Source organism: Cydia strobilella, chromosome 18, assembly GCF_947568885.1.
Source record: "Cydia strobilella chromosome 18, ilCydStro3.1, whole genome shotgun sequence".
Taxonomy (NCBI): Eukaryota; Metazoa; Arthropoda; class Insecta; order Lepidoptera; family Tortricidae; genus Cydia; species Cydia strobilella.
The window spans coordinates 8,279,451-8,304,704 of record NC_086058.1 but is presented as its reverse complement, the minus strand read 5'-3'; the positions used below and the strand labels follow the sequence as shown (position 1 = coordinate 8,304,704).

At 37.7% G+C, this 25,254-nt stretch overlaps 1 protein-coding gene across 1 annotated transcript in view; it reads right to left on the bottom strand.

Moving 5' to 3' along the window:
* Positions 1–7,209: 7,209 nt before the first annotated feature.
* The window catches only part of LOC134749392 (tyrosine-protein kinase hopscotch), a 41,029-nt gene continuing 22,984 nt past the window's right edge, over positions 7,210–25,254 (bottom strand). Inside the window, exons 15-22 of the mRNA XM_063684311.1 lie at positions 23,985–24,062; positions 18,478–18,590; positions 16,436–16,636; positions 15,744–15,896; positions 15,225–15,395; positions 14,618–14,790; positions 14,162–14,311; positions 7,210–9,566 (exon numbers count right to left, since the gene is read on the bottom strand). Coding sequence (XP_063540381.1) covers positions 9,428–9,566; positions 14,162–14,311; positions 14,618–14,790; positions 15,225–15,395; positions 15,744–15,896; positions 16,436–16,636; positions 18,478–18,590; positions 23,985–24,062 — 1,178 coding nt within the window. The 3' untranslated portion in view covers positions 7,210–9,427. The remainder of the gene's footprint in view (positions 9,567–14,161; positions 14,312–14,617; positions 14,791–15,224; positions 15,396–15,743; positions 15,897–16,435; positions 16,637–18,477; positions 18,591–23,984; positions 24,063–25,254) is intronic.

The following is a 25,254-nucleotide window of genomic DNA, read 5'->3' as shown; positions in this document are numbered from 1 at the left end:
ACCTATCGAAATCAAATGTGAAAATATGTAAATAAATAATACGAGTATTAACTAAATACGTAAAGCCAAGTTCTAAATTATAGAACCGGACTTTTCTGTCTACGTATATTTGTCTAAATGACTATAAATTACCAGCCTTGACTCGAATGAGCTCAACATTGGTATAATGCTAATTAGTGATGGGAAATTGCTGAGAATATTTCCGATTGAGAGAATATTCTCGGAAATGTTACGGAAACATTTCCAAAACTGGCAATTTATCTAAAAGCGCGTGTTTTTTGTATAAAAACTAGATTTTTTCTAATGATGAAATATTTTAGAAATACAAGATTCCTTATCCTTATGTTGAAACCAGGATCATTTCACTTGAATTTCATGATTTTTTCGTAAATTTCCATAAATTTCCGTAAAATTCTCATAAATTGCAGGGAAATTTCCTTGGTAATTTATGTTTTATTTTGGAAATATGGTGTATAAATAACATTTCTATATGTTGTTTCTTGCAAAAAAAAAGATAAATAAATGCATTTTAGTAATTGACATATATTTAAGTGCTAGTTTTGTTAAATCAAATTATAACTGCATGTGAACGCATCCATTAGTCCCCTCGATGAGACTGGTTTCTTCGAAAGTTCATTGTTGAGGTCACATAATATCCCTAGTTACCTACTAACTTTTTTTTGGTACAATAGTGGTACCGTCAAAAGGGCATAACTGCCGTAAGTTTATTTAGAACATACGCTCTTCTGGTACACACGTTTCCTTAGATTTTTTAAGATTCTTAAATTTTATACAAAAATAAGAAAGCAAAACAAATAAAGTTTAGCTAGAAAAATAATGAAAAACTCTAGGAAATTGTTGATTCAGGTTCATAATCTCTTAAGACTTTCGGATCGATTATCTCCCAAAGTATTTATTTAAGCAAAAATTATCTTAAATACCTTGAAATCTGAAATTTATGTACGTTAATTTTTCTGTTAAATTTAAATTTTCAAAATACTCCTATCCCTAACTTAGAAACCCTTTTAAGTATGTATTATATTTTCCATTTATTATTATTTCCTTTTATTAATATTACTAAGTAACTCTTTTAACAGCTCTACTTACTAAGAAAAGTGCAATATAATCATCAAAAAAATGTAAATTTCCCTATTTTTCACGTCAGGAGAATATTGCGGAAATATTCTCAGTAAATTACGTTACCGGAAGTTTCCCATAAAGGAAACTTTCCGCGCGCCCATCACTAATTATTGCTAATGTTTATTATTAACTTCAAAAAAAATTCAAAATGTTTTTATTCGGTAGCTTAAAAAACACAAATTACAATATCTGCGCTGGTGCCTCTTTTTAAGTGAGAAAACACTCGTGCTAAGAGAGCACCGTTTCTCCACGCGGTTAGTTACGGCAGTTCTTCTTTTCCTCTAGCTAGAGCACAGTTTCCATCCGTATCGTGACGAAAGGCCCTCAACGCGGATTAAGTCCGTATTAAATTACAGTAATTTGTTTTTCATCTCCCTTAAATACTTAAAAAAGGTACCTATCACCCTTGATTTTTTTAAGTGTATGAAATCGGTATTTGATCGGCAGTAAGCGATCCACCATTAATCAAATTTTGTTAAGCAATCAGTGGGTAAGCGGATTATTTCATTTTGGATTACAAATATACATTACATTAACTGATCCGTAAAAATTGGTTCGCTGAAAAATCAGTTGATTAGCAAATGTCTACCCAATCTAACCTCTGCTGATGCGACTATTGTACGGTACTTATGTAAAAAAAAATTTGGGTGTCATTTAATCGATCTGCGAAATATTCCTATTTTGATAAACAAAAATATAATATATTTTATCAGACACAATATATACTTGGTCAGCAACTTAGGGTTAGTAAGTATTTCTAAACCAGTTCGCAATTAATGTCATACTGAGTTGCACTAAATTGATTTGGTTGGCAAATTAATTATTTGATCGGCAGTAAGCGATCCACCATTCATCAAATTTTGTTAAGCAATCAGTGGGTAAGCGGATTATTTTATTTTGGATTACAAATATACATTACATTAACTGATCTGTAAAAATTGGTTAGCTGAAAAATCAGTTGATCAGGAAATGACTACCTACTCTCTTTGCTGATCAGCTGATTTTGTAAACAAAACAATATTGGGCATCATTTTGTCCTCCAAAAAACTTACTGCCAACCAACTTTGTTTTCTAGTAGCAGCTGGTTTCTGTGAAGGTCGCAGCTCTAACCTAACCCACTTTTCTAGTAGCAGTTGGTTTCTGTAAAGGTCGCAGTTCTAAGCTAACCTAACCCACTTTTCTAGTAGCAGTTGGTTTCTGTGAAGGTCGCAGTTCTAACCTAACGTAACGCAACCCACTTTTCTAGTAGCAGTTGGTTTCTGTGAAGGTCGCAGTTCTAACCTAATGTAACGTAACCCACTTTTCTAGTAGCAGTTGCGTGTCAAACAAGTAATCATCGAATGAAATGCATGCACACGATTGGCTGCTCGTGTCCCGTGGACTGTTTTCGCTCCGCCTGCTACTCTGCCGATTTTTCAAATCAAATGTAACCCACCTTATTATATCAGATTACTATTACTTTAATATGCAATGTTTTTTCTACCAACCAATTTTAACCCCAATCCCCTTGGGGGTTGGGGTGGTTTAAATCTTGCTTACGGCTAAAAACGGCTTATTATTTAATTACTTCCCCTTTTTTTCCTAGACTATTCTGGTGTCCCACTTCTGGGCAACGGGCAACAGCCTCCCCTTGATTCTAAATTACGAGTTCAAATATTACGAGTTCGTTCATGGGAAGGTGGACAATAAAAATACATGATGTACTAATATTTAATAGCTTTATTTTTAAATTTATGGCAAATAACAAAGGTGGTGCAATTTCACTCAGTGTAAAAAAAACATTTAACTAAAACACAAGCTAATAATAATTACGAATAAATTACAGTGTACAAAGCAAGTCGTTTTGCATCCAATGGGTCAATTGTTCAAATACACAATTCATATTATCATAATTATTCTTATATCCATAATTATAATGATTTGTCACCTATTTAGACAAAACGAAATTCATTCCGCGTGTCGCATTAATACCAGTCACAATAAAAGTACTTACATACATTTATAATGAAAGCTATGTAAAGATGGTTTGCAAAATATATGTAAAACTAACAAATAATTGAATCCTAATTAAGTAAAAAATTTACTATGACAAAGAGAGTTCCCATTAAAACCGAGCTAAATACCGCATACGGGAAGGCTATTACTGCGTAGAAAACATCAGTTTTATTTCTACTTAGGCTACTTACCGTTGACGCTCTGCTCATACTCATACTCATCATTTAATCATTGAACTGGCGCTGGCAAGCTATTGACAAGCCGGCATGCTTAGGAAAGTGAGTTTGGAGCGCTGTCACTACTATCATTTAGGTACTTATTTCCCAAATAATACGATGACGCGGTAACTCCAATGTACTAAATGTTAGTTTACGCAGTAATCTTATTGCAAATGTCAGTTTACTGTATATAAGTAATTCTGATCATCACTTTATACCGCCGCGTGGGCCTATTCGGGATCCCTTGGACTAACAACTCTAATTAATCATAGCTGTGTATTTATATCCCATATATACTAAAATAAAAGTTCGATTGCGCCAATTTCTAGAAACGATCTGTCAGTTTAATACAAAATTAATATAAAAGCGTGATGGTTGAGGAACAAAATGGTCTATAAGTAGAACTGTCATTTTATTATAAAGGATATAAAAACAATCCGAACATTTAATACGTTTGTCAAAGTTGAAAATATGGTTCAAAATGGTTGAAAGTATACAATTTTAAAGCGATCGATTAAAAAAATGTTCCTGCCAAATACTTTTGACTTGAAATTACGTGTGAGATTCACAATAAGTAAGGTTAAAAACAGTACCACACGACGGTAGTTGAAAGAGGTAGACATTTTTTTTTACTAAATTACTTCTATGTTATTTTACACTGAAAAAAACTACATCGCCTTCTTATCAATATCACTTAATAATTAACGAACTTTACGCGTATTATTAAACTGCAAAATATACCTAATACAAAACGCTCGTTTGGTTCAACGGCCAAAAGACAGTTACAGTATCGTATTTACAAGTACATTTAGGTACTTTTTTCATTGGACACTATATTTTATAAAATTAACGGAGTCTCAACATCAAGTTTTCGTTGAATTTCGATTCAATCAAGCATTTAATTGACAAATTTAGTTTTAAACAGTGGTTTCCATTGAACTAATATCTCGATACATTCGCATATTTCCCAAACTCATAACCATGTATACACTGTATACATATATCTACTTAAGTTTCTGGAAGTATCTACGTAGTTAGCTACGAGCTAGCTATAAAAAGGGACACAAAACGTTGTACCAAAAATATTTAAAAAAATGTTCCTTTCATTAAGAATATTGTTCAGTTAAAATAAATATGCCCTTACTTTCTAGCAAAATTTTAAATTAAGCGGTGTTATACCACCATACCACGCTAGTTTATTGTCGTATTCCAATTTTCAGCTATATAGGGCAGGCATGTTCATGTTTATTGCTGACGAAAATGCCGTTCTTGAAATAGTCTATCTGAGTTAAGCTTGCATCGAAAATGCCTACAACCTTCAATAAAAATATCACGTTTATGCATGTGTATCTTGAGGAACCGAAAATTTTATTATTCCAAAACGTTTGCTATACTAGCGAATGATGACGATATCAGCTCAACCCTACTAAAGGCTACGAGATCTTTTGTTCCCTTCTCTTAAGTCCTTAAGAAAGCATTCGTTTCACTACGATTTTCTGCTTCTGTTGTCACTAACAGCGATCCTTATTCAATCAATGTTAGGCCCAAATGTCATTAGAACTAACTCATTTTTATCTCCGACTAACTACCAACTACATAGTATATTAGAAATTCATAATATAGCACACTTGTTATATAAGAACATCGCATCGCCTCCCGCGTAATATCTTTACCGCATCTTCACTTACTTCTACTCTAAACCTCGAAACGATCAACAATATATAAGGCCCACATTGCGCTACTTTAAGCACCGTTATTCGTTTTTATTTCAGTCTCTGCTTCAAAATTCTAATATAATCCCAATAACACTTTATGACATTTTTCAAAGTACTTCAAACATTTTGAAAAATTAATGGTAGACCAACGCAATGAAGGTCATAAAATTTTCGACAACACACTTACGTTGAAGATTACGTTTTAAAGCTTATCTAACATATAATAACTCTCACGATATCAGCAATTTGCAATTTGTTAACTATAGTACTAATAATATACATAATATCATTTTAAAAATAAATTGTTCTAACTATATTTGTAACTAAATGATCTTTTAATAACATCTTTGGTATCATTATTTCATGTTTAGTGTGACCAGTCTGACTTTTGCTACATCGCTAATTTCTGGGACAATTTCATCATTAAGAAAATTGCAATTACGTGTAAGTACAACATCGTCGTTAATATATTTTATCTTACAGTACAGATTTTCTCTATGTTAAATATATATTGCGTATATGCGTAAAACAAAAATATTTCTAAGGATAAAACTTCAACTGTACGGTCGAGTTCACTAACATCTTTACAAGCTAACAAAGCTATTTGGAAATAGTACATTTCAATGGAAAGTGTGTTATTATTCACAGAGATGTCTTTTATGAGCCGTAGCCGTTTTATTTATATAATACTTTATATCGTGTAACAATACTTTTTGTACTTAATAAATGTCTAATGGCAAAATTAAAATATATAAAGTTTTTGAACATCCAAACTCTTTGGTGTGGACGTATCGATTACGGTTTGAATTAAATTTTTAAACAAGCTGGAAAAGTAAAAAGCACTAGTTCGCAAGAACCAACTTTGCGAACGCTAAACAGCTACGTAAAGTAGCATTTTTTGAGGAACTGTATTAAAATAGTTATTTACGATACAAGTGCGGAATAGAGGAAATTCGAAACAAGTGGCGATAAATTAAAACACGACCGCAGGGAGTGTTTTAAATTGACACGAGTTGCGAATTACCTATTCGCACGTGTATCGTACAACGTTTTACAGTACATATGGCCCTTTAAACTTTCGACATATGCACGAAAAGTGATATTTGACGCACTAGTGCGAGAAAGTAGCACCATATGCACTGTAAATATAATTTTTGCATGTATTACTATCTCATTAAGTGAAATGTAATATTTCTTTTGAGACAAATAAAATATCTTTAACCCGAAATATATTTTTAATACAGTTTGCTCAAAAAGTGCTACTTTTCGTGGGTGTTTAGCGTGCGGAAAGTTGGTTTTCGCGAACTAGTGCTTTTTACTTTTCAAATTTTTTTAAATTTTCACTTGTTCCAATTCATGACTACTTATTGATGAGTGTTAATATTAGTTTTCTTTAAACGTCGTAATCAACAAAAAAAACCTACTGTTAATGTAAGAATACGAAAAATATGCATATTTCATATTTTATTACTTACCTCTTCATCATTATAAGTATTATAACACGTTTATTTTTTAATGTTGAAAAACCGTTCTTGATAAGTTATCTGAATGGAACGGAACGCCTGTCAAAGAAGAGGCGTATTTTCTTACTGCAAGAATGTTTTAAGTTTCCAAGTGCAACATTCGATATTGTTTTTATAAATATACGATACACAAATAATCGTAAATAACGGTATTTAGGTAATAATAGTACAAAGTTTTAATATTTACAATTGTTTCTGTCTTATAGAACACGCATTTGAAAAAAAAACTTTCATTGAAGTGGGTTCAATAATAATAACAAAATCTATTCTAGTCGAATAAAAGCTAGAACAACACCTCTTCATAATGTCAATGTCAATGATGTCAGTATCACAGAATTAATAATATAAAAGTTTCGAATTCCATTCCTTATTTGTTGCTTTTCTTATTTTTTCGCAACTGTATTAAAAAACGTCGTTCGATACACGTGCGAATATGTCATTCTCGGTACTCGTGAAGTAATGACATACTTTCCGCACTAGCATCGAAATGTACTATTACAGTACATATGGTGCTACTTTCTCGCCCTAGTGCGTAAAGAGCACGTTTCGTGCATATGTCGAAAGTGTCGCAACTCGTGTGGATTTAAAACACTCCCTGCGGTCGTGTTTTAATTTATCGCCACTCGTTTCGAATTTCCTCTTTTCCGCACTTGTATCGTAAATAACTATTTTATAACGTTGGCTTGTAAAGATGTTTTTGAACTCGTCTGTACATGTTTATGAATATATGAGTTATATGACACACAAAGTAAAGATTGTTTTCTTAGGAAATGAGAATTCAGACTGATCACGCTATGAGGATAAAATGTGGTTAAAATTATTCTTACGATGACTGCAGAGATTTGTCTAGTACAATTGGACTAGCAAAATTTAATAGTACTTAATTAAGAAACTATTCATAAACTAGAAAGTCGCAGGTTTATTAATGAATCGTGTTAGCATACTTTCTTCATCAACATTTAAGACACATGCACTTGCAGACAACCTCCGCGGATTTTGGAATAACCCTTCATTCTAAATGATTTCCAGAACATATTTAAATATCATTTCATTTACCGTTAAAAACATACCGGTTGTTATTTTTTCCATGTATGGGGCTCTAGTCTATAATAAGTTTCTCAAAACATAAATTGCATATTTTATAATTAACGTACTCTTAATAGTTCAATAATTACATAATTTGTACAGTATCCAAGCTCTTTAGCAAACATTTCCGGTTAATTTTAGATACTTTCTGCTGCTTCAACACTATATTACAGCCATGGAACATAGATGCAAAATTCGATTTGAGATAGGCATAGGGTTCCCTAGAGGAATCATGAATAAATTGACAGACATCCGTCCTCATTCGATGCATCAGGGAATTCTATTTCATTTCTCGTGGCGCTTTCATTTGATATTACACCAAAGTATACGCTACTATGTTTGCGCATTTGGTGTTTTTTTGCTGTTTGTTTATTAGTATAATAAAACAGTAATCTCCATTCTGGTTGCCAATTTTCATTTGTAGATACCTAACCTATTAAATTTATAAATACAGAACAATTACACACGAGTGCAGTAAAAGTTTGTTTAAAATCCCTAAGACTACACATGAAACTTGGCAAACGCAGTCCGGTTGTTGGCTTTGGACATTTAATACTTCCACCTTCCAATGAAAATAGATAAAGGTGACAATGTGATGGAAAACGAAAGCTCTTTTTCGTTGCTTATTATGAATTATTAGACCTCTTGGCTTGCATTATTCCATTTTACGTGGAAAAGTGGAAATAGTAAGTAAGAGGCCAAAAAACAGGGTACTCTGCGCACTGAATCAAGGCATAAGTGCGATTAATTTTTTTTTTACCTTTACCAATATTGAAAGCAGCAAAAGCACTAAGCCATCAACCCATAAACTACATACCTAGAGTCAAATATTAAAATTATGTTAACAATTAGATCTTATAAAACATTAAAATTATATTGCCACCATTTTCTCACCAACTTTCTCTCATTAAATCAATAAAACAATATGAGTAAAATCACTTATAAATAAATAAGACTATAAAAAGTATAAAATGAAACTATGAAAAAGATACAGATGAAAATGCTTTCAGGAACCACAATAAATGATCATTAATTAATTACTTATAAAAATGTATAACTTAGAGCACGCGTGCGTCGTTATTACAATATATATTTAATACAACGTAACATTATACATGATAAAGATGAATCATCTTTATAATCATCTTAGATGATTTACCCGTTTAGTCATTCATAAAAGAGACAAAATAACATGAACCATAAGGTGCATGTATTGTTATTAAGCGACTACATTATCAGAATACGTTATTTTCGAATTACAAAATCTGTGTAATATAATATATCGTAATCAAAATCGTAAACGAACACTATAATTTCGGTTTATTTTCGGTTCGATTAATTTGCAGCAGACATGCTTGAGCTGCTGCTGTTCTGTTGCTGTGTCTTTTTTGTTAGCAACAACTCTTCCTACTTGTCCTTTAGTTAGACTATAAGACGACGTTTCATTCAAAATTATCATTTCTGATTACGAGTAGGCAAGCATTTGAAGACTGACCTTAACGACTTCGGAACAGAATGTAACAAACCAAAAGATGATTTAATGTGTTATGTTAAAATATAGAATTAGAGCGCTTATATGATTGAAAAAAACCTATATATATAATTGCACGTTTAATCCCGTACACTCAAAATAAGAACACCAAACGATCTTTCAATGGCAAGTGAGGCAAAATTTGTCATATAATAATCGCAATAGGCGACCCGTTTAGGGTTTAATCTTTACCTTTCGGCGCAGCTATGACGCAGTACCTCATTTGTACTCCTCCATGAAGCGCTTGCAAGTGTGCACGAGGTTGATGAACGTCGGTCGCTGCTTGGGGTCGAGCTTCCAACAGATCTTCATAAGGTGCTCGTATAGCTCCCAGGGGCAGTCTTTCGGGTTGGGGAAACTGAGCCAAACAGAAAAATTTCATTGTACTTTGCATAAAAGATTTGGATTTCTATATGATGCCATTATATCATTTAATATTAATGTTAAGCTGTTAACTAATGTTATAATTCAAATGTATATGGACCGGGTCTGAAATAAAGAATATTCATTCATTTATTCATTCATAAAACGAGATATGCTCAGTCGATGTCTTAAGGTGCAGTGCGTTCAGCCAGCAGTTTTTGAAAAATCATATCGCTTTTTAGATCACAATATGATTGCCAAAAATATGAATTGCAATCTTGAGGCCTTTCTCTATTAACTTTATCGATGCGAAACCTGATTAAACAACTTTCGTTCGATAGAATTTTTGATCGAACTCATGGATAACTTTTATTGTTATTTAACTACGGCGCGTTAAGACTATTTAGAACCTTGGAAGTTGGTATCCTACACTCCCAGTGACAGCATATTGCAAGAGCAAATGCAATGTCATAAAACGATAACCAATAACTGTATTACATCGTTTACATAGTAAGCTTATATTTAAAGTTATTTGATTTCATATCTTTATTATAGTTAATATGCATAATCCTATTAAATGAGACTTTATTAGGTCACGTTAAGCGTGAAAATGATATTATAAATCCCGTTATCATAAAGTAGCGATATTGTAAGCTCTAGTGGCTATTCTATTAAAGTTTATGAACATTTTGTAGTGACAAAATTAACTTAACTAAAGTTGTATTAATAAACAAGATAACAATTATGTAATAGAATGCCAGGTAGGTTTATGTCCCTAATATTTACGTTATGATAGTGTTAGATGACATTTTTTAGAATTAAGTCTCGTTAATTAAAATGGCGGTCGGGGCTTACGCTATTATGAACAACGCTGCAATACTAATGCGGTACTACTCTACGTAAGCGTCAAATAATTCAAACGTAATTCATTACAGAAAAATTATGAAAAAATATTAATTTGAAGATCGATTTTTAAAATTTATACGGAATTTAGTCTTATTTTTGTAACTTGTTTTTTTTTTTTTAGAAAAATGCCTTAATATTTATTTTGTTTTCAAACACTGGAGGGTAATATCAATTTGGATGAAACTTCATAAATATTGTACAAGGTCAGGCCAGGATAGCGAACTAGTGTAGATATGTTGAATCACAGTTACGACCACCTGTTGCACTGTTAATGTCGCAGTATTACTTTACCACCGATTATGTGCGCACCTTCATAAACCGGGTCTCTATTAAAAAAAATAAAAAAAATAAAATATCTTTATTTCAGAACATTTAAAATTCCATACAATATTGTTAGTACCATCGTTATACCTATGTGTAAGTAAATACATTAAAAATAAAAACAAAACTTTTAACAATAAAATCAAAATCCAATAAATTTAAATAATTAATATGTCAGATTCAAAATAATATAGACTAGAATAATAATTAGAATGTCAAAAATTTACCATTTTCTCTTAATTTAAATTCATATAAATAATGATTTCATGTCAAAAGAGCAACAGATACACGCATAACAAATGTCGATATATGCCTACTTAATGGTTTTGACCCATGCACACAGGATGGAACTATCAGGTCTATCGGCGATGACCTTCAGTATCCCGTTGTCGCTGCGTCGGATGCGATTTAGGATAGATGCGACCCGCTTTCGCCTGATCGCATAAAAGTCGTCGGTACGCGCCTCGGCAAACATTCCTGACGCGCTACAGAACCGTGGCAACCTCAACAGGATTCTGAAGGCATCATTATACTGGATACGGAGAGCATTATAGGCTTTCAGCGTGTAGTTGACCCATAGGCTACCCGTGTAAAATACTTGGCAGAACGCCTTAAAAAGGGTGATTTTAACTTGTTTTGAACAACGGGTAAACCTACGAGCCAACATATTGCTTCTGACCGCTAATGCTCTTCGTTCCCTCTCCAAATCGAGATCGTCTTTGAGGTCTTCTGTCAGATAGTGCCCGAGATATTTAAACTGTGACACCCTTCGTAGATCATTACCATTCAAAGCTATAGAAGGCACATGCTTAGGGTTCATTTTCTTTGACCTGAAGACTAAGACTTCGCTCTTTTTGGAGTTGTATACAAGACCGTGAGTTTCGGCGTAGGCCTCACAGACACTCAGCATTTTCCTGAGTGCACTGACAGAGGGGGACAGCAGCACCATATCGTCGGCGTAGCTTATGTTGTTCACGCTAACGCCGTCGACATAACACCCCACCGGCATTCTGCTGAGCTCCTCTATCAGTCCGTTAACATATAAGTTGAAAAGCTTCGGTGAGGTTAAGCCCCCCTGCCTCACTCCGCATTCCAACCTATATGCTTCCGACTGTGCTACCCCCCATCTAACCGTATTGGTCTGGTTGCCGTACCAATATTTAAAAATATCTATTATTTCACGTGGGACCCTGTTTGAAGCTAGTTTATCCCACAGGACACCATATGACACCATGTCAAAGGCTTTAGACAGCTCGAGGAAGCACGCATATACAGGCGTGTTCCTCTCTGTGTAATACTTGACGGTGTGCTTTAGACTTAAAATGGCGGCCTCAGTAGATAATCCTGCTCTAAAACCAAACTGCCCATCATGTAACTTTAGATATCTACCAAGTCGCAAGTCCAGCACACCATCAAGTACTTTAGCTGTTATTGTAGCCAATGAGATGGGCCTATAGTTACCTGCGTCTGACAGGTCCCCGGTTTTATTTTTAATTATCGGCACGACGATTGTTCTCAACATTTCTTCGGGCAAATATGCATGAGAAATACACAGCGAAAACAGCATTGTTAGCACTCTGGGTAAGTGTACTCCAGCGGCCTGCAGATGCTCAATACTGAGCCCATCGTGCCCCGGTGACTTTCCTCGCGTCATGTGACGGATCACCTCAGACACTTCCTTACATGTGAACACGGTGAACTCAGCACCGAACTATTGTTTCCCATAAAGTTTTAAGTCATAATGTGTTGTTTGTCCACATTTTCGTTAGTCATAATTTAGTTTTTCTCAGAAACGCGTAACTTTTCAGGATTGCCATAAAACAAACAGGTTAACGGGTATAAGATAACGTTTCAGAATTATGACTAATGATAATATGACAATTATGACTTATTACATTATGACTTTCAATAATTATGTCAAACAAAGGGACCCCACATAAACCATTGCACTCACTATCCAGAAGGCTCTAGTGCATATTTTCCACATCGTCACGCCGTACGACCACACGACGTCGCAAATCATAGCCGACTCCGGGGCGTTCATGAACAATAAAGTCAGCTAGTGGACCAGGGACCGGACAACCCTTTCCGCGATAAAACCCTTTCAATGGGCGACACTTAAACACGGCCAACACATTGAAAGACTTTCCCTATTGAACTGCAAGCCCATTCATACCCTTACCTTTGACTAACCCTTACCGAACAGCTAACCAAAAATAAGGCTAGCTCCTTATAAGGGTTACCCTTATCTTTAAGCGCTTTTTATAAAGGTTTCCCTTTGCGTGAAAGAGAGAGGATTAATATATATCTACGGTAGTGTATGAAAAGGAAAGAAAATACGTGTCTAGTCAAAGAACGCCGCCATCGCCGCCGACGATCGCTCGGATTCGAAGTAATGTGTGCTTTATAAACAAGGTAGACGACTTAAATTAGCACGCTTATATGCTAAAAGGGAAGCCCTTTATAAGGCTAACCCTTATAAGCAATATGCAAGGTGTTGGTGAGCGGATGATAAGGGTTTTGTAAGGGTATTTGGGCTACCGATTACTCAAATGTGGTAGCTTTATATAAGGGTTTTTAAAACCAAAACAAAGGGTTTCGTCTGGCAAAGGGTATGGTGAGTTAAGCCTTATGCAATACCCTTATAAAACCCCGATAAGGGATAGCGGGCCGGTCCCTGTAGTGCTCGCCTCTCTGGGGGCACTTGTCATCAAACTTAAGAACTTACACGGCTGCGTCACACCGGACGGACACACCTACCTACATGAACAATTCGGCTCGTGAACTCACGAAACTTGGGCACTTCGACGGCAGCGCGCGTGAATATCTCCCACGCCGTCACGTCGTACGAACACACGTCGCTCTTCATAGGTAACCTACAGGAACAATAAACTCGTCTATTGGACTCACCACGAGGCTCTCTCCAGGGGGCGCTCGTCGTCAAACTTGGGCACTTCGACGGCCGCGCGCGTGAATATCTCCCACGCCGTCACGTCGTACGAACACACGTCGCTCTTCATAGGTAACCTACAGGAACAATAAACTCGTCTATTGGACTCACCACGAGGCTCTCTCCAGGGGGCGCTCGTCGTCAAACTTGGGCACTTCGACGGCCGCGCGCGTGAATATCTCCCACGCCGTCACGTCGTACGAACACACGTCGCTCTTCATAGGTAACCTACAGGAACAATAAACTCGTCTATTGGACTCACCACGAGGCTCTCTCCAGGGGGCGCTCGTCGTCAAACTTGGGCACTTCGACGGCCGCGCGCGTGAATATCTCCCACGCCGTCACGTCGTACGAACACACGTCGCTCTTCATAGGTAACCTACAGGAACAATAAACTCGTCTATTGGACTCACCACGAGGCTCTCTCCAGGGGGCGCTCGTCGTCAAACTTGGGCACTTCGACGGCCGCGCGCGTGAATATCTCCCACGCCGTCACGCCGTAAGACCAGACGTCGCTCTTCGTCGAGAAGCTGTACGGCTTCACGGCAGACTCGGGGGCGTACCTATATAAATCAGAAATTTATTCAATTTTAACTACTAATATATGTCACTTGAAGATTACAAGAATACAGTCAACGGCCCGTGCAACGGCAGTGCATTCGCTAGAAATTTAATTAATTTTTTTCAGTCTGTTACTGTACAAATACCAAAATAACACGGATACGTAATAAGAACTGAACCGCTGGATCAAAATGGCTTTAGCAAGTGTTTATAAACAATGCAAAAGTGTATTTCGGTGCCGATTCACCGTACTGTCCTTCTACGTAAGATCATTAATCATTTCGTAGTAATTTCCACTTGACACTGACCAGTTGACGGGCAGAAGCCTCAGCGTCTTGAGTCGGTAGTTATCCTCCTCCCTCGGCAGGATCCGCGCGAGCCCGAAGTCGGAGATCTTCACGTGGTACTTGTTCACCACGAGGATGTTGCGCGTCGCCAGGTCGCGGTGCACGATTCCTTTTGATGACACGTGGTCCATTCCCTAAAAAAGATCGTTCTTTAGTTTGACTGGCAGTATTGTTGAAATAGTAATTAGGTTAGGGTTGTGCTGTGGATAGCTCAAAGAATCGAAGACCGTTAAGCTGTGAAGCGAAAAGCGCTACTAAGGCTCAATGGAAATTTGTAAAAATAAAAGTGACGAAAGGAAGGAAGGCAAATACTCCACTCAAGTCGTTTTCCCTACTAAACACTCGCGTCCGCCCATAATGTGCAATATAAAATTGATTTCTTTTCAAACTTTTGTCCCACGTAATTCAACATATCACTATTGCCGTGCGCGAAATGTGATTATCATTATAAAACACATCTGCGAGGAGGGCAAATAGAATAAATAGAATGTCGTGACACAATCATACGTTTTTGAATTGGAATTATGAATGTGTTAATAATTAAAATAAAGGTTGTCCTAGTACTCACAGACGCGATGTCGAGGCAGTACTTGAGCAGGTGCGCGGTGCGCAGCTTGTCGCCCTGGAACTTGAGGTAGTAGTTGAGCGAGCCCTCCTCCAGGTACTCCATGACGATGAGCACGTCGCCGCCCGCCCAAGAGTAGCCGAGGATCTCCACGATGTTCACGTGAACCAGTGACTGAAAGGGAAACGTGCTTTTAATATCGCTTGTTTATTATAGGGTTACTATTTAATTCATTCAATTTTTTAATAACTCGTCACCTAGTTACCTAACCCAGAGGTCACCAACCAGACCTGATACTTCAAGACACCTAAAAACGAACACAGGATTTAGACAACTGAAATTAACTTTTGTGGATCGGTTCGTTTGCGATTAGCTCCTCTCTTGAAAAGTTTACCGACCACTGACCTAACCAAATCTGAATTGCATATTGGTTTATTAAACAAACCTAAAACGTAATATTACAACGAAAACTTGGAAATTTTAATATTGAAATCAGAGAAATAACAATAAGTCCACAATTACCTTCATGATCTCTAGCTCGTTCTTGAAGTCCTCGTAGAGCGTGGAGTTGCGCTCGGCGGCGTTGCGCGTGAGCTTCTTCACCGCCACCTCCTTGCGGTCCGACTCCTGGTTGTCGCACTCCATCACGCCCTTGAACACGTGCCCATAGTTACCCTGTATAAGAGAATTCATATTTTATTAAGTATCAAATTTGCAACACGGAAAAAGCTCGCTGTCCAAAAAGTTTTTTTATACCACGACAGTGACAAACGACAGTGACAATCAAGGACCGCCTGATATTAAGCAGCCACCGCCAACTATAGTGGAGTTACACGCGCGTTGCCAACCCTACAGGCTTACAAGGAATCATCCTTGGGGGCACTAGAAACCTTACTCCAACGAACTAGCCTTCAGGAGCACAAGACTACATAATGATTGCCAAGTCATTCTTATATATTATAATATTTATGATTGATGAGTGACTGTGTTTGTTTGTGTCAACATTAAGGAACTTTAATTCGGAATTATATTATGCCCTCTTGGTCACTAAAAATTCAGTCGTCTAACTTTATCTAGAAAGATAGAACAGAGCGGCCAAAAAGGTTCTGAATTGCTTGAAGAAAGATATGGTTCTTGTCTTATTGTTTTGTTCGAGTCTCTCGAGGAGGGAATAATAGCGAGCGCGCCGACGCTACGGTGTAGTATATACTCACGCTGCCGATCCTCCGGTTGAGCGTGACGAGGTAGGTCTTGCCCTGGCTGACGATGGACTCCATGAGGCGCGGCTGCGCGCCGGGCAGCTCGTCGTCGTGCGCGCCGGCCGCCGAGCTCAGCGAGCGCGCCGACACGCCGCCACGCAGCCCGTACGGCAGCCCCAGCGACCCCAACGAGTTGAAGCGCAGGCTGTCGCCGAACTGCAAACAATCCCGAGTTAACTCAAACGGACAAAACGCTACTGGCATTATTCATAAACGCCTATCAAGTCTACTCGTAACAAGCCGTCGATAATCGGTTAAGATATCTCATTCTGGATACAGAAATAAAAAAACGCCCATTCAGTATTTGCCGAATGCCTAAATTGCCTAAAAGAAAAGAAAGAAATGGAAAGTGCTTATCTCCCTTTTTAAGGATATCATTGAGCTGATAAAGGTTCAAAGAAAATAAATTGTTCATTTCACAGAGAAAATTAAGAGGAGTACACATTATCGACCAGGGCCCAGTCCGGTATCCCCTTCGAGGGTTTTGGAAGGGGTATTTCGTAAGGCTTTGCAAAGCCGTTGCTAACTAAAACCCTTTCATTTGGCTTCTTTAAGCGCTACAAAATACGGGTAAGCTGATACCCGTTCCTAAGCGCTAACTTCTTGAAGAGGTGTCGATTATAAATCATAACGCTTATGCCATTATCAACTTTTTCTTCGTAAAAATAGAATCAAATACTGCTTATTTATGTTTAAAGTGAAGGACTGGGTGTCTAGCGCGTTGACAGCACAGGTATCATAATTTTTTGAATTCATTTTAGTGGTATCTCTGAAAGGGAAACCCCTTCCTAGAGCTAAGTCAAATGAACGGGAAGCAATTAGCCTCATGCATGAAGTTTATATTTGAACGAAATATGTTTTATTCGGATGTTTGTTACCGTTATATCATGTTACAAATGCATTTCCGTTTTTAAATTACCATTTAATTACTTAAAATTATAAATAAAAAGTACAAAAATTTGCCAGCGAAAAGCTAGTGAGCGAAACGCTCAAAACGCCACGTGACGTCACGCGTTCGACAGATTAGTGTCATTAGTAGCAAACGTCAGTTGGGCCGCCCAACGTGTGACGTCATCACGCTCTGTCGAATTCGCGCCAAAAATTATGAGCGTTTCAACCACTCAAAAATTTTCAACATTTTAAATATTTTTTAATAAAATAATGTTAAGGTTTACAAAAGTATTTTTATCATTTCCGGTGTTCCAACGATATAAATTATGAATCCAAAAATAAAAATAAATTCATGCATGGAGCTAATTCAAAGGGAAAGCTAATCGTTGGCGCTATTCGATAAACTACTAAGCCATTGAAAGGCTTTTTTCTGGGAAGGGGAGGACGGGTCACTATTAGCAACTAAAATCGATGATCTCTTATTGCAATGAGTTAGTTCATAAGTAAGTAATAATGCAACCTTGCTGTTTATGTAGCTATAAATTACGTAATCGATTATTGAATAAAATTTTAATCTTTAATCAGCATTTACGTTATTTAATTGTTCCTCGAACTTCCCGCACCACATATATCACAAAATTGATTCTGTTTTCAGAACTTCGAGAGTTGAGCGTCGTGAACGTGACAAATTATACATGTTACTAAATAAAGTCGGTTGTATTCAAATTGTCTTAGTTAATATAATCTTTACGTTAAATGGATTACTAGATTTATGTAAGGATGGTATTCCATCTGTCCAATATCTTGGTCCAATGTGTATTTGCGTCTCACATTTTGCTTAATGAGAGAGTGAGACGCAAGAAAGCAAAAAAAGTTTTGTATGAAAAACTTCAATTGGCTGTATTTTTTTAACTATGATATCTGAAGCTACATAAACTAATTACAGACATAGATATACCTCATCCTATTGTAAGTACAAAGTTTCAGAGCAAACTAGCAACTCGTTTTAAAACGAGAGCGTAACTACGTTTGTATGGAGAACCGAGCTTGCCGGGGACCCTTAACAAACAGCTCGAATTTCGTCATAGTTACATGTTTGTACTTACTGAATTATTATACTGTTCGGACAGCGTTCCGTTCATAGACTGCACACTGCTGTCCTCCGATATCAACGATTTGTTGCTGCCGGCGTCGCTCTCGCTCGGTATGAATCTGTCACCTAAAAAATAATATTGGATGTCAATGAAATGACTTTAGGAGAGAGACGAATTTCAGTTGCCGACCAAGAAAAAAAATTAGCCAAGCCCGCAGTCATAACTACGGTAGCAAGTGTCCCGTGCGTAGGTAATCCATCTTATATCGTACGCATCGTTATGACGGATTAAATTTTAGGCATTGTCGCGTTATTACTTTTCTTAGTATAACGGATTAATTAAAACAACATTAACTTTAAACATTAGGTTTATTACTAATAATGTATAAGAATAAACTACGGGTCGCGGGTCTATTATTGAACAGCCTAACTAAAACTTGGGAATCCGCAAAACGACACTTCCCTTAAGAAGCCGGTGTCGATTTTAGTCGCAAAAATGTAAAATTGATAGATTTAGTCGGAGAAATTGTACACTTTTTGTTACCTAATTAAAATAACAAGTACTGGTTTCTATTAGCACGTCTTCTTATCTTACCTTTTATCAGATCATTTTTTTTTTAAACAGACTCACTAAATTAGTAATGATGTTTTTTCTGATGGACGTTTAGGTAAACGCGCGTAAAGCACTGATTTTGTCGCTCTTATTTGTAAATTTCGTAAAGCTTGGACTGCTAAAAAAGGTAAATTTGTATTACACATATTCCTTACTTTACCTTTATCAGATTACATTTATGTTATATGACTTAGAGTTCGAGGAAATGAAAGTTAAACGAAATCAATTTTCTCCAGAAATTACTTCAAAACAAGTGACAATTTCCCTGAAAATCGACTTAATTTCAACGTAATTTTTAATACTTGAACAATCTACAACATTTGCTGAAACTATTCTTATTCATCAAGTTGTATAATTTACCACCAAAATTTTTTGATGAATTTTTAAAAACTGCCCCTTCTCTTCATATATTAGCGGTGACGCACGCTCGCGACCTCATTATTAAAAGGTAAGATGAGAAGACGTGCTAATAGAAACCAATACTTGTTATTTAGATATTACGTAACAAAACGTGTATAATTTCAACGACTAAATCTATCAATTTTACATTTTTGCTCCAAAATCCACTACGGCCTCTTAATTGTCCGTTCGAACGGCGCGACGGTAGGCAACGCAGGCACGGAGATGGACTGATAAGCGTCGAAATGTAGCAGGCACTTCCCGTCAATCGGGAATTGGCGAAATGTCCAGATGCTGGGAACGCCGGCCACGGGTAACAACAGCCCGTACGGTGTAATTACATCGCAGAATGGCTGCAAGCGGTCGACCAAGGTCGTCGGAGGAGTAACGGGCCTTTGAGCGGCAGCCAATCATGAACGATTGCCTACAATATTACCATATATGGTGCGCGAGTCCGACTAATCCCGGTTGCTAAGCTTCGCTTCGGTCCTCGTGTCATTACTCGTGACGGAATTGGATGCCATTACTTAAATTGATCATCATATATTATAACAACAACGTTCTTAATGAATTAATAACGTTACAGCATATCTCAAACACTATGAAATGCAGCAGGTCCTTATTAGCTATAAAGCTGTAATCATTGCTGAAAGGTATTTCGAACAGGTTTTAAGACGATAGTGGACGACTGGGTAATTACGACGTATTGGGTTTAAAAATCTTCTAATCAAGCGATACCAATACAGTGACAGCATTATTTTAGACACCTATGATTATGACTTCCCACTGCCGTTTACTCCTATAATCACTACCTACACCTTATAAAACAAAGTCCCCCCGCGTCTGTCTGTTTGTGTGTATATACTTATGTTCGCGATAAACGCAAACACTACTGAACGGATTTTCATGCGGTTTTCACCTATCAATAGAGTGATTCTTGAGGAAGGTTTAGGTGCATAATTTGTCAAGGTTTAGTGTAACCCGTGCAAAGCCGGGGCGGGTCGCTATAGTCCCTTAGTTACCTTGGATTGTTATCCAGTGTTGCTTTGCTAATGGGCTTTGTAGACTGGTTGCCACTTGCCTGTGATTCTTAACCCTCATTCACACCACCAACTCAGATTGATAAAAATCTTGTTAATAACGGTCCATTTGGTTTGTGTAAGCATAAAGATAATATATTTACGAAACTCTCTCTTTACATCTTTATTTACCAAACACCAAAATGACAATCAATGTAATAAACGTCAAAGTTGACAATAAACATGACAAATAACAACTTCGTACGTGAAAAACTAAATACGTCAAAAACAGTAAGTAGGTATAAAACCTCATGTTATGATAACAGCCTATTAATAGTATTTGAAACTTGTAGACTGGACGCGGCTCGAAATGGAAAGTAAGTTTTCGTCACTTAGGTTCGTTTCTTACAAATACCCCTTTACCGAAATTTTTAATAAGAGGTATATGAAAGTAGCAATAAGAAAAAATACATTTTATCTAGAAGACGAAGAAGACTTGAGACATTTAGGTGCGTATATGATTTGAGTTTGCCTGTAGCCGCGAACGCAATGTGACGCTCAGATCTCTGGCAGAATACCCACCGTGAAAACTAGTTTCACCTATTGAAAATGCGTATTCCCGAAAAGTCAAAACTAGGTTTCACCATGTACTTTTGCGACAATTAGTTTTGAAAAATCCGAGTTACAACTAGTGAAGATGCGGTTTGGAAAACTAGTTTTACTCATGAAAATGGGTTTTCATTGGGGTGTTACATAAAATTCGTTTTAATTAGGTAAAACGCCTTTTATAGTAGCACATACATTATTGCCATGAAACTGTGTTGTACCATATTGTACCTATAAATGACCATTCATTTGTAATATGTATAAGATTCCTATCTGTCCATCATATAACCTTTATCCAGGTTTACTTGACAGTAATTTGACTAATCAGATAGTGAACTGTCATCGTACTTAATGCAAAGGGATATTATGCATATTGTTTCAACGAATTAGATACTCTCTAATAAATATTAAATAACTTTGTTATCTCTATACGTCTTACTAACTGCTTTATTGTGTAAAAAAAAACAAAACGACAGTGAAGAACGGAATTCTTAATTTAAAAATTAGTTGGAAAGCCCGTTCGAAATTAAAGCTTATTTGCATTATAACAAGGTTGTATTTTGTAGATCTTTTTTTCTCTCATGTGTTTAGTAAACTATTACAAAGAAACGAAAAAACCCACAAAAATAAGCAAGTTGAATTAAACTTTGTGTCACACACATAAGTCATTAATTTCAATGCCAAAGTTATAAGTAAAGATCTTTCTCGCTAAAACGACTTCCTAATATAAAATTACCAGTCTAAGAAGCTGATCCAAGCTAGTAACTTAACCTAAGTAACCAAAGATCAGGCTGCAGTTAAAAAACTAATAAAGATAAGGTTAACCTGATAATTTTCCCGCCGTCTCCATACTCGATTTAGTTGGTTACTGGCTGGTTAGCTGCCTGTTAGCTATAGTTTTTGCGAAAATCCCCTGGACAGAGGAGAATCTTTTTGTATGAAAACTTGCAACTTTAAATGCATTTTTTATCGAAACGACTGCAGTCTAAAATGAAGTCAAAATCAGTCCATCGACTCAATTTTTTGCAAGCTTTCTAATGGTACCCCACTCGATTCTTACAAATAAAATAAAGAAACAGGTTACCCCTCTCTACCCCCTAAATTACCCCCTAAAATAAAAAATAGCGATTTTGACTTATTCACAATATTAGTGGTGGTAATTACTATAACTGTTTCAAAATTTAGGTATCTATGTCAAACGGTTTCTGAGAAAAACGCATTTAAGACCGAAGTGATCCCATAAGTGTTCCGTTTGTCAAAACCACAGAAAACCGCCTATAGAAGCCTAATATTGGCCATTTTGTTCGCGACTGAAATCACCAAATAGTGAAGCGGGGGACGGGTGCTCACGGCGTTGTGATTGGTCGTTCCAAACGACACGTGTAAGCGTAGGGATGGGACATGTTCATTACAGGCAGTGGTACGTACCAGTTGTACCATAATTTATTGTGGTAAAATTGTTATCAATAAAGTCTACAGAAACAATACTTCATAATATTAAAACAATATAATAATTCATTAGGTAGGTACTTTATAAATGTATCTAAAAAAAATACTTAGCATATTAAAGATATAAGATTCTAAACGTAAAGTACCTAATAAGGTTCCCAGAAAATATGTATGAAATTTAATACTCGGTGTTGCATACATTTTGTGGGGAAATTTACATTCATGAGATTTACAAAGTATGTACTTCGTAAAAGCGTTAAAAAAATAAGGTACTTCTGAGTAACTCCAACTTCCGTACTTTTTAGTATTTGGTGTTATAGCGGCAACAGAAATACATCATCTGTGAAAATTTCAAGTGTCTTACTATCACGGTTCATGACATACAGCCTGGTGACAGACGGACAGACAGTGGAGTCTTAGTAATAGGGTCCCGTTTTTACACTGGGTACGGAACCCTAAAAACTAAACTAAGTAGGTATCTACCTACAGTACCTACTCAGATAAACTACCAACTAAATAAAACTACAGATTCTACATATTAATTATTATCAATAAAAAAGACTCCCAGTTGTCTTTTATATTTTTTTAAATGGTACAATACGGTACGAACGAAAGCACGAAGTTTTCGCAACTGACGAAAGCATCACCTTCACATCACTAGTCGTTACCGTGAAAGGGATAGCACATTGCATTTTCATGTTGACGAAAAGGGACGGGCATACTTCGTTGCTGCTCAGTACAACCGTATTCACCAGTATAAAATGAATCCCGCGGACAAAAAACAATTTTCAACAAAATAATGAATTTCACAATTAACTGGAATGTTATTAGATGCAATAGTCTTAGATGACTTGCCACACCATTTTACGCTGCAATATAAATTATTAGCGAACGAATTCAATTATTTCCGATTTATTTTCGTACAGACGTGCACACTGCTAATAGGTCGTATTCTTGGGCGCAACTGATCGGAGCGGCGCGCGAGCAATCTTATATAAGACCTATACACCATCCTCGTGTCGAGTCGTCCTATAAGCTCGGTCTATAGGGGGTGGTATGTGGTCAAAACAAAGTTTTGCACGGAATACTAAAAAACCGGCCAAGTGCGAGTCGGACTCGCCCGAGGGTTCCGTACAAAATTAACTTTTTTTTATTTTGCGGCATAAACGGCCGTACCTTTTTTTACTTTAACTTAGAAGTGATTTTGTCACAGCTTGAAGGGACTGTAGACCTGAGTTTATGGTTTTAATTTCAACTCGATATCTCCACGCGTTCCCGAGATAAAGGGTCTTGACAGACGGACGTACGGTACGGACAACAAAGTGATCCTATAAGGGTTCCGTTTTTTTTCTTTTGAGGTACGGAACCCTAAAAACGGAAACTGGAAGACAAATAAATTAAATCAAAAGATAACGGTTTTCTATAAGAACTTACTTGAAACAGTATCTGCGTGGTCCATGTTATTGTCTAGAGAAATCTTTGGTTCTTCATATTGATGTACAGGTACGTATTCTGCAAAAAAATGAAAATTGTATAATATAATACTATCGTGGCTCGTTTGATATGAATCATAACTATTTTCAGATTAGGTTAAAGTCAGTAGCTTTAATAATCTGTATGGAATTTTTTTTTCGCTCCTTAATCCTATAATGGCTGCCAGCACGGCCGCAGCAGCGCCCACACCTCGCTTGTAGCTCACGGTCCCTACATGTAGTGAGGTATAGTTACCGGCGTGCAGCATGTGGTTGATGTCCCGCATGATGGCCTGCGGGCGCGGCGGGTCGGGCTGCCAGCACGGCCTCAGCAGCGCCCACACCTCGCTTGTAGCTCACGGTCCCTACATGTAGTGAGGTATAGTTACCGGCGTGCAGCATGTGGTTGATGTCCCGCATGATGGCCTGCGGGCGCGGCGGGTCGGGCTGCCAGCACGGCCTCAGCAGCGCCCACACCTCGCTTGTAGCTCACGGTCCCTACATGTAGTGAGGTATAGTTACCGGCGTGCAGCATGTGGTTGATGTCCCGCATGATGGCCTGCGGGCGCGGCGGGTCGGGCTGCCAGCACGGCCTCAGCAGCGCCCATACCTCGCTTGTAGCTCACGGTCCCTACATGTAGTGAGGTATAGTTACCGGCGTGCAGCATGTGGTTGATGTCCCGCATGATGGCCTGCGGGCGCGGCGGGTCGGGCTGCCAGCACGGCCTCAGCAGCGCCCATACCTCGCTTGTAGCTCACGGTCCCTACATGTAGTGAGGTATAGTTACCGGCGTGCAGCATGTGGTTGATGTCCCGCATGATGGCCTGCGGGCGCGGCGGGTCGGGCTGCCAGCACGGCCTCAGCAGCGCCCACACCTCGCTTGTAGCTCACGGTCCCTACATGTAGTGAGGTATAGTTACCGGCGTGCAGCATGTGGTTGATGTCCCGCATGATGGCCTGCGGGCGCGGCGGGTCGGGCTGCCAGCACGGCCTCAGCAGCGCCCACACCTCGCTTGTAGCTCACGGTCCCTACATGTAGTGAGGTATAGTTACCGGCGTGCAGCATGTGGTTGATGTCCCGCATGATGGCCTGCGGGCGCGGCGGGTCGGGCTGCCAGCACGGCCTCAGCAGCGCCCATACCTCGCTTGTAGCTCACGGTCCCTACATGTAGTGAGGTATAGTTACCGGCGTGCAGCATGTGGTTGATGTCCCGCATGATGGCCTGCGGGC